Raw genomic sequence first — 11,000 nt, forward strand, 5'->3', positions numbered from 1 at the left:
ACTTTTGACATGTTTTAGAGAAATGTTTGCACTTATATCCCCCCACTCACACACAGGCCACAACCCCCCTAAGTATTTACTTAGTCACCAAATTTTCACGGGGGCGTGATCTCCTATGGAACCACCTACCCTGTAACTTTGGCGTTTCTAAGTGCCATAGGAGCCAATCGCCAGGGAGGGAGGGGGAGGGGTCGTACCAACTCGCCAAATTTACAGGGTTATTGAAAAACCCTGTATAACCCCTCTCGCCGTCCGTGTTATTGAAAAGGCCCTCGCCTGGCGAGGGCCTTTTCGAGTGGCCTTTTTATTTCTTTTTTTCGAGTGGCCTTTTTATTGTATTTTTTTAGTTAAAATACAATAATGCGCAAATTTACCATTGCTCGCCTACAACAATTTTGGTATAAAACCATGTTTTTTTTTGTTTTTTTGTTTGTTTGCTCACAGGGCATGCTGCACTGGAAGAGCGACAAGTGGTTCGGCATCCAGCGTCTCCAGGGAGTGAATCCGGTGCTGATCAAACTCTGCACCAAAATACCCGACAAGTAAGTACTAGACGGGGTGACGGCCGCGATCCTAACCAAAGGTCTGCAATGTGGATGATGAAAACAAAAACGGACCCGGGATCTCATCCCACCACCGAGACACCTTTTGCTGCGACTTGAGTGAGCCCTGCACGTGCGGAATGGCGAGACGGAGAGGACACTTCCTACTGAATTGTGCGAGACACCCTACTAACCGACGTCAAACCAAAGTTGAGCGCAATCGGCCCAGCCGTTCTTGAGATGTGGAAGCAACCCCTACACGTGCGCAGTAGCACTCCGACCGTGACATATGGAAATACATTGCCCGGTGGGTGCCTACCAACATGCCAAGTTTCAGCGTGATCGGCCCAGTAGTTAACCCGCGCGCCGTTGAGGTCTGGTAGGTTCCACGTCCTGTTGGGGGGGAGAGGGGGGGGGGCAAAAGGCCCCCGTCGTATGTCTCCGCAACCAATAGCCGGATCGGGAAAATTCAAACGGCATTCGGAAGAGCTCATCGAGATGCACAAGATAGGATGTTGATGACCTTGATATTTGACCTGTGACGTCACTTGGAGGTCAAACAAGGTCAAATCAATCCAATTTACAATGACGAGAAGTCGGTCATAAAAATGAGATCTAGGTTTCCAACACATGAGTGGTATAGCTGTCCAGCAGTATTTCCTTACAGTGGTCCCAGTCCAGCGGTATTCCCCAACAGTGGTTCCAGTCCCGCGGTATTCCCAAAAGTGGTATTACTATCCCGCGGTACTCTCTCAGCGTTTTATATCGCCATCCCACACGGTCTGTTTCAGTCTAAACGTGGACGACACCATGCTGCGGCCGTTCCTTGAGACACTCACCATCGAGGAGGCCATTCAGAGCCAGAAGCTTTTCCTGGTCGACCTCGGTATTGTAGAAGGCGTACCGCCGGCCCCAGGAACTCAGGTTAGTTGGGTCGACCTCGGTATTGTAGAAGGCGTACCGCCGGCCCCAGGAACTCAGGTTAGTTGCTAGGAAACTCACTCATCGACGGATCTTTGTGGACGTGTGTCCCGACACTTATGCTCCATACTTACCAATGGTCGTATCGAGCCCCGCGAGGCGGCGTTCGAAAGGTCTCTACAAGATCTTCCCAAAGCACTCTTAAGGTTTTAAGATTGAGGTCAACTTTCGGGTCAAGATCAGGTCAAAGTTCAAATTCTGGGGTTTTGCGTGATTAGGCTTACGGACAGCTGAATCGATAGCTGCTGCTCAAAACTCACCAAAATGACGCCAAAGGCCTAGTGAAGGTACACTCGGGGGCAGATTGATGTTCCACCACTCCCTACCCATCGGGCAATCCCATGGCTCAGCACTGGCTGCTGCCAGTGTTGCCTGCCCTCAGCACTGCTCAGCACTGCCTGCCCGTACCAGTGCTGCCAGTGCTGCCACTGGCAGCAGCCAGTGCTGAGCCATGGGAGCCCGATGGGTAGGGAGTGGTGGAACATCAATCTGCCCCCGAGTGTACCATGTGCGTACAGGGGTCATACTAAGTACGGGTCAAGGTAAGGTCAGGTCATGAAAGGTCACGGTTTTCACTTTCTGCTACATGGGCGTGCGACACATGTTTTATGGCTTATTTTTCACGCCGAATCCGATGGTACTGGTTATATATGACCCCAAGACACTGTGCTGCTGATAGGTGTGTTAATAAATGATAGGTAAAACCGAAAACTATATGCAAGTTGGTAATCGTGTAGCTGTATCTAAGTAGATGTCAGCACCCAGCAAAACAGAACGCTACATGAACATCAAAATGAATTGGTTTGTTTTCGTTCGTGAGAAATATGTACATTGGCGGATCCAGGGTCCAATCTTATAATATGCCGTACTATTATATTTACGGCAGTTGGTAAGATTCACAGTGATACCAGTGCTGACAAAGATTAATCTGAGTCAACGAAATGATTCTTTAGACCGTCAAATTACGCGATGAACTGAAATGCGTGAAAACCATTTTGCATTTGTAGCGGGGTTTCGCGGCGTCGCGGGGCTAACCGGGCAGTATCTTTCGGTAGTGAGATGAGAGCTCCGTCGGCGCGCTCCATGGAAGCCCTTCTCTGTATGCCAGCCCATCGCGAACTCGTTCCGACTCAGACTCTACCTCGGGGCGATCAATCATCGGAAACACATAGGCCAGGGTTAGGGAATGGGAGATAATGATAAATGTTAATCAATTACCCTCGATCATATTGGTATAGAAAATCAACTCTATTTAACAAAAAGTCCCACTCTCAAACAACAGCGCCCTTCCTAGCTTGAGGGTCATCTCCCACCAGATATATGCATCAATCATTCGTCCATTTATCCATCCCCTTACAACCATGTCATTCGTCCACTTATACCTCGTAATTTACCAGAGTTGACCATCTCCGGTCCCTCCCCTTTTTCCTATAACTTCCCCCGGTGGTGCTAGGGCGCGCGCAAAGTCGTTATCGAGTCATTGGCCTTAAATGTCATTTAACCGTTATCCCTTCATAACCACAATGTTCCGTACATCAGACAAACGCTTCATAATGCTCACGCTACACAATTAGAGATACGACCCACCACATATTTCGGCACTCGACCTTCGCGTTACGTGACTTATTGCGGTCCGTCCCATCACCATGTCGAACTACCTACACAAAAAAAAAACATAAATGTCTTCGGCCAGCGGTTCCGAGACTACGGCTCACAGGGCACTGTGTAGTCCGGTTTCCGCGGGGGACTTATTTGAAATTTGAGACCGGGGCTGGGTAACTAAGGTCCGTCCGGGCTGCCTGCGTCGTCTCCGTATAGCCGCGGTTTTCGGGCCAGCCCCCGGCGACCGAAAGGGGTTAGTCGTTCGTCGGCTTTACACGAATCCATGACTATCAGTTTATGCCAAATTGCCTATAATAAAACGAAAACTAAGCGTACCACGGCCCGCAATGGGCTTATCTAAAATTTGAAACCGGGCTGGGTAACTAGGTCCGTCCGGGCTGCCTGCATCGTCTCCGTATAGCCACGGCTTTTGGAACAGCACCGGCGACCGAACGGGTAAGCCTCCGTTGGCTTCACACAATCCACGACTACCAGCGTTATAGGTGCCCGAAGCCCTATCTATCCGTTGCTGGTAGTTAAGCTGTCGTCACAGACCTAACCGAAATGACCGCTGCACGGCCGGAGTAAATCGACTGACAGCGGGGTGGCCAGTACCGACTTACCGCGATCACCCGACTCGCATGCTTTGGTATTTAATGTTCACCCCCGTCCTGCAGCATCACACGTTTCTTCGCGGGACATTACTTAACCGGCGGCATACGTCTCCTCGCTGGGACGCCTGGGGTCCTAACCATCTCCGAAACTACCTACGTCACTTATCGAATGTCATCCTGCGCTGATCACTCAATGGACCGATAGCGGACCTAACCTATCTTTTAAAACCGGGCGGGGTCACTAGGTCCCTCCGGGCTGCCTGCATCGTCTCCGTATAGCCACGGCTTTATGGGGCCCGCGCCGGCAACCGAACGGATTAGCCTTTGTCGGCTATGCACTCATCCTCAATAATCGATCCTCAACTCGCTCTCACCCTTTCTCTTCACTTCGCGACTTATTGCACGTATCCAGGGCTTACCCAAGCGAGGCCTACTATTTAAGTGGGGTCTACCCGAGCTGAGCTTCATTCAGGAAATCCGATTCCTCTACGTGTACAGTCTTCAATTCCATTTCACTCGCTTCTTATCTCCCTCCTAACCCATGGCCGCGTCGGTGGACTTTCCACGCACAGGGGCGTGACGTGCATCATCTATCTCCCCGGTTCCGTCCCTTGCAGTGTCCCCAGTGTCCATGTGGGGTAAAGTTACAAATATTTCGTGTGCGGCAAGGTCTATGTGTGCTCCTTATATTCGGACCGCTGGATAGGGTAGAGCGCCAGGAAATCCGCTGGCGAGGGCACTTGGGAGTCAACCGGAGAAGCTCCAGTATCGGTTGGGCTAGGGGTAGGGAGGTCCCGTATGTGTTGTGTATAATCGCTATCATTTGGACCGTGGGATAATTTGGGGAGGATGGAGTGCCAGGAAATCCACTGGCAAGGGCACTTAGGAGTCAACCGGAGAAGCTCCAGTATCGGTTAGGCTAGGGAGGTCCTGTATGTGTTGTGTGTAATCGCTATTGTTTGGACCGTGGGATAATTTGGGGAGGATGGAGTGCCAGGAAATCCACTGGCAAGGGCACTTAGGAGTCAACCGGAGAAGCTCCAGTATCGGTTAGGCTAGGGAGGTCCTGTGTGTATTGTGTGTAATCGCTATTGTTTGGACCGTGGGATAATTTGGGGAGGATGGAGTGCCAGGAAATCCACTGGCAAGGGCACTTAGGAGTCAACCGGAGAAGCTCCAGTATCGGCTAGGCTAGGGAGGTCCTGTGTGTGTTGTGTATAATCGCTATTGTTGGACCGTGGGATAATTTGGGAGGATGGAGTGCCAGGAAATCCACTGGCAAGGGCACTTAGGAGTCAACCGGAGAAGCTCCAGTATCGGCTAGGCTAGGGAGGTCCTGTGGGTGTTGTGTGTAATCGCTATTGTTTGGACCGTGGGATAATTTGGGGAGGATGGAGTGCCAGGAAATCCACTGGCAAGGGCACTTAGGAGTCAACCGGAGAAGCTCCAGTATCGGCTAGGCTAGGGAGGCCCTGCATGTGTTGTGTATAATCGCTTTGTGCACTGTGTAAACTCAACAGATAAAGAGAACTGATCGTTGTAAATTACTCTGGCCGGACACCTTGGAAACGACCTCTTTCCTGACTGTGGGTTAGCATATGGCCTTTTATGCTCCATCCTCCGATCCCTGCCCCTTCAGCACTACTCACACTCGTATTTCAATATTTACAAGTCCCATTTATTTACATACTCCGACGCAACACCTTAAATTCCCTTACAAGTCAAATTTAAAGGAAACATTCTGGGCCCAGGCCGCCCATCAACTGAGCCCCACAAGCCGCGCGGTGCGGTACACAGTCGCCCGTCCCTTTCCCGACTCCCCACGGTGCATAATCCCCTCCGTCCGCTTAAATCACAACGGGGCGCCCAGACGACTGAAGAGGGCCCACGTCGGCACGCGTGTCGCACTACGCGCACAGTTACATAATTGATCGAAATCGAATTGTGAAATTAAGCTACCTAGACTGAAAGTCCCAAGAATAAATTTAAATACCTAAGCTGAATGGCCTAAAATATTGCGGACGACACCTAAAAGGGGAATATAATGTGGCTCACATAGCAGTAACGAAAGGGGGGGGGGGGGTTACTTGGAGGATTTAGGGACTAGGTGCGCACCCGTGTTCACCGCGTGACCTTACTTGAGATGGAGTCGCTGACATGATGGTCGTGACCGTCCAGCGCCCGGCCAGGCGGCCGGAGCCGCCGCCGGCGCCGTGATGCCTGCCGCTGGTCTCTCGTGGGCTGTCCACGGTGTCAGATGTGAGCCGAGAGCGAAGAGCGGCGTGGGATCCGTCGTCCGAGAGAGAGCCAGAGAGCGCGGAATGCGTCGTCCGAGAGCTTTTCAGTTCCGTTTCATCAACTTATACTTCTGATGACGTCATACTTCAGAGGGCCGGGCAGCATCACCTTGTCCAATCTCCGTCCTCCATTCTCAGAAGCTGCACTCGGCTCCGCCCTCGAAAGTTCGTGATTTGCTGACAAAGTTCGGTTCCCCTCCGGCCATGGCAGTCGCACCCTTTCACGCAGCGACCGGGTGGAATTCGCCGCCGGCGCTCACGGCGCCTGAGGCGCCAGGTGGCGGGCCTGGCCCTCTGCTCCCCTTGTTTTGAAGTCAGGTCCGGCCAGATGTCCTATATTTTGTCGTTGGCGACCGAGTTCCATTTCATCCTGTTTTCGTACAACCCGGGTCGGTCTCCGCTCCCCTTTCTTGTTTTGGTTCAAATCAGGGCCGGTCTGCACTCCCCTCTCCTTGTTCTCTGGCGGGGTGCCGAGCGTGGGACAGAGTCTTGTTTTCCAAAGGCTAAACTGATTAATGGCTCGAGGCTGGCAGAATGGCGCGTTTCGGTATGCTATTTGTTGGCTTCAGATCCGGGTTCTCATGAAGTGGGGTGGTCATCTATAGAGGACCCCTGTTTGTCAGAGCCTACTGCGCCGTCTGTGTGGACGCCAGCTGGGACGGAGAGAGGGTATCACAGCCGATTTAGCCGGCTGACCGTGTCTGTGCGGCGCTCGCAGATGGCCGTGTTTCAGCTTGTGGCACAGCTTGCAGTTCAGCATGAAAGATCTTTCATCTATGAAAAAAATGTAACGCATCTGCGTTACACATTTGATAGTCGTTTTCTGCAGCTGAACTTCAGCCAGTGCTGCCATATCCATTCCACGGCGTTTATAAGATTGAGCCCAGGTGGGGGGGGGAGGGGTGCATTTGAGGCAAATGCCCCCCCCCCCCCCACAGCGCCCGAAGTCGACATGAATTTGAGTTTTTTTTTTAGATAAAACAAAAACCAAACTTTTATAAGGAAAAGTTTGTTATAAGCTGCACAGCAGTGCGCAATAAATCAAAATCCAATGAGTTTTTGGAATTAAGTGAATTTTTTGTAGGGTATAGGTACCCCCGCAGCATCCAAGACCGCCTTTCTTTCGATAAAAGAGACTTTACAAACCAGTAATAGTGCACACGTTTCCAAAACAGTGCAATCAATTTAGAAGATAGTGTGTTGAATTTCAGTGGATTGTAGGTAAATTTCGCCATAGTGCACGGTTTTGTCATGTGGTGTGCTATTCGACGTCCCGCAAAGCAATTTAGGCGATGTTCAAGTGAATTCGCTGTTAGATTGGGAAAATATTTTTGAAAGTCCCCTATCTGTGTGTCAAGAGTACCGTGAAACTTTGTCACAGAGCTGCTCAAATGTAACTTCACCCCTCAGGAATTAACTTATCTTTAGTCTCGCTCTAAGAACTCGTTGACACGGTCACGTGGCGGTCACGTGGCATTCGGGGCTTCTGAATCGGCTGCATAACTTCGTTCCTGGCTCAAAAAGATCAGGAGTGTTACATAATGTTTGTTATCGCCTTTCAACACTAATTCGATTGAATAAAGCCGAAAAATATTACGCCGAACTTGAAAGCGCCCAACGAATAATGCGCACTACACTTTTTATGGCCAAATATAGAAATAGTGCACACAGTTCAGTAATAGCGCTACCGATTTCGACAATTCAGCTTAGTGTACTGTTAAATCGGCCGAGTGCATGTCATTCAGTAATAGTGCACTTGTTTCCAAAACAGAGCAATCAGCTTAGAACATAGTGCGTTCAAATGCAGCAGACGTATGTCAATTGCGCCATAGTGCACGGTTTTGTCATGTGGTTTGCTATTCGGTGTCCTGCAAAGCAATTTATTAGATGCAAAATAGCAGCATGTTTATTGTCTATGCATAACCAAATAAGTGAGTGCAAACAACAGCTTCAACGCATACAACCACATCCAAGCTGTTGTCTCCACCTAAATGCACTGCGTGGTGATCCGAAGTACCCCGCTGCTTTTACCAGGGGACATTGAAGCGGTTGTGTGTCGATGTTTCAGCTGTGCGCGCCGATGGGGCTCTTTTACCTGAACAAGAACAGCGAGCTGCTGCCGGTGGCTATCCAGCTGTTCCAGCATAAAGGCGGCGACAACCTGGTGAGGCCACCTGTCAGGAGCCCACACCTGACCACACCGATCTGGCACGCTTCAAAACATCACCAACGAATTAGTCATATACATATTGTGTCAGGGGCTCAGGCACGCTTATGCTACAAAACTGTGATATCTTTGTTCTAATTGTGCAGTTTGTGAAACCGATTCAAAATTGACTCGCTGCTACTAAAGTAGCCGCGCGGGGCCCCACACTATGAATAAGCACAAATAATTGCGTAAATTTAGGCATAAAACAACTTTTGCTAACCATCAACATGGTAGAAGACTGGTAAGTAACTCGACATGATGCAAATCTAGGGTTATAATTACGCTCGTTCTAGAGAATTTCATGTAAGTACTAAAAAATGATGCCAGTAAAAAAAGGATACCTACAGCCGTCCTGATCGACTGCCAGACCTTATTGAGACCCCTCTCAGAAATATCCCTCGGGATATCTTCTCGCTGATCGCGATGCAGCGCGGCCCAAACAGAGCGGTTCAGCTACACAGTCGACTGACCTACGACAACAACGAGCTACAATATACATACATGCAATTTTTCGCCTACTATAAAATATACACCGCGAACGACCCACCAAACCTCCAACCGGCAGGTGTTCCTGCCGAGCGACCCGCCGAACTTGTGGCTGCTGGCCAAGATGTTCTTCAATAACGCCGAGGTGCAGCACCACGAGTCGCTGACGCACCTGGGCTTCACGCACTTGATGATGGAGGGCGTGGTCATCTGCTCGCACCGCCACCTCTCCGTGTCGCACCCACTCTTCAGGCTGATGGCGCCACACTTTTTGTTCCTCATTTCCATCAACGTGGTGGCGCTGCAGGACCTGATCGCTCCTGGAAAGTGGGTAGATCGCGTGATGACGGTGCGCGCTTCTGGCCTGCAGGAGATCGTCAAACGAGGGTGAGTCGCTGCCGCGGGCAGGCTCGATGGCAAACGAGGCAGGGTCCGAATGGCAGGCTTTGCAGAGCGAGCGCCCTCAGATGGTGTGTAGATGTGCACATGGATAAAATCACCCTCTAGGTGATCTGTTTTGTAATGATCATAGCGCCGATAACGTTTCTCGATGCTTGATGGTACGCTCTCGTCACACGTGTAGCTACCGCATGGATATCTTAGCCACTGATGTGAGTGAGACACGGGGTTGGATGGGCGGGCAGCTGCTGACGGCTGACGGGTGTCGTCCAGTCTGCAGGACTGGAGGCTGGACAGGGACGGCGTCATACCGCGTCAGGTAGCGGCCAGAGGCGTGGCCGACCCCTCGGTGCTGCCCTACTATCCGTATCGGGACGACGCCTGCGCTCTCTACTCTATCATCGAGCGCTACGTGCGGGCTGTGCTGGAGGCTGCCTACAGCCAGCCCGGAAGCCTGCAGGCTGACCACGAGCTGCAGCAGTGGCGCAAAGAGCTGACGATGGCGCGCCAGCACGGCGGCGTGGGCATGTGTGGAGTCGCCGGCGACAGCGAGCAAGGTAATCTCACTGTCCCCGGCTGGTGGTGAGACGAGCGGGGTGGGCTCACTGTCCCCGGCTGGTGGTAAGACGAGCAGGGTAATCTCACTGTCCCCGACTGGTGGTAAGACGAGCGGGGTGGGCTCACTGTCCCCGGCTGGTGGTGAGACGAGCGGGGTGGGCTCACTGTCCCCGACTGGTGGTAAGACGCGCGGGGTGGGCTCACTGTCCCCGGCTGGTGGTAAGACGAGCGGGGTGGGCTCACTGTGTGCCGGTGACCGGCAGAGCCCTCTCTTCCCGCCAGGGTTCACCAGCGTCGACCAGGTGGTGGAAGTGGTCACCGCGCTGGTCTCCATATGCAGCCAGGGCCACGCCGCTGCCAACTTTGGCCAGTTCGATGAGTACGGCTTCGTGCCCAACTACCCGCCTGTGCTGTACGGTCCCGTTCCGAGCAGCAAGGACGCCGTGCCCAGCGACAGAGACCTCCTCAACTATCTGCCAGGCCGCTTCGCCACGCGCGAGATCATGGTCATCACGAAGCTGCTTAGCTTCCGCGGCACCCGCGCGCTGGGCGACTTCGAGGTGCGCTACATCTACGACCCGGTGGGCTCGGCCGCCGCCGACCGGCTGCGCGGCGAACTCCGCGAGCTGGCGCGCCAAATCGACCGGCGCAACGCCACCGCCCAGTTCCCGTACAAGTGGCAGAGCCCCTCAGTGGTGCCTAACGCCATCAGCGTGTAAAAGTGGCCGCCAGACGGCCCCCACCCCTGGGCCGTCGAGAGGCGCGGGCCGCCGCCACACACCGCTGTGAATTGTGTCGTTCCGTCGCGATTGCCACTGTTGGATTAACCGGCTCGAGCGCGGGCGCGCGACAGACTCGTGCGCGCAGCACTGGGGCAAAGTGACTGCGTGACTGCGTCTTGTTTACCACAGAGCGAAATAAAGTTGCTAGCATAAAAAAATCAGCGTGTAAAAGCCGCGCAGCGAAGCAGGTGCCTAGCGCCCTGCACGCAAAAGGGCTCATAGCTAGAATGCTATGCAGCACGGTGCCTTTCTAAATGCCTTAAACTCTCGCTTGTTAGAGCATCAAGTTGAACGCCATTGACTGAGGGGAACGCTATTTCGACTTTTAGTATGACAAATGATACATATTTTGAAGAAAAAAATCGCAGATAAGTCCATTCGAAAGCTCTTCGAAACTGTTTCGCAAAAGGGTTAGATTTGACCCGAGATCAACGGTTTGGTCTTCAGGGGCAAAACCGTCAAAACTATCGTTTTTGTTGACAATGTTGTATTGCAATGATCTTTTCCATACTGCACTTGTGCGACACTGA

General features: G+C 52.2%; 1 protein-coding gene across 1 annotated transcript; it reads left to right on the forward strand.

Moving 5' to 3' along the window:
- Positions 1 to 444: 444 nt before the first annotated feature.
- LOC122377057 (polyunsaturated fatty acid lipoxygenase ALOX15B-like) lies at positions 445 to 10,628 on the forward strand. The gene is made up of 6 exons (XM_043357021.1): positions 445 to 542; positions 1,334 to 1,466; positions 8,105 to 8,200; positions 8,811 to 9,118; positions 9,404 to 9,687; positions 9,971 to 10,628. Exons 1-6 carry the CDS (start codon positions 448 to 450, stop codon positions 10,405 to 10,407), a joined length of 1,353 nt encoding a protein of 450 aa, XP_043212956.1. The 5' UTR covers positions 445 to 447; the 3' UTR covers positions 10,408 to 10,628.
- The last annotated feature ends 372 nt before the right edge of the window (positions 10,629 to 11,000 follow it).

The sequence above is a fragment of the Amphibalanus amphitrite genome, unplaced genomic scaffold (assembly GCF_019059575.1).
Source record: "Amphibalanus amphitrite isolate SeventyFive unplaced genomic scaffold, NRLGWU_Aamphi_draft 002489F_arrow, whole genome shotgun sequence".
Lineage (NCBI taxonomy): Eukaryota > Metazoa > Arthropoda > Thecostraca > Balanomorpha > Balanidae > Amphibalanus > Amphibalanus amphitrite.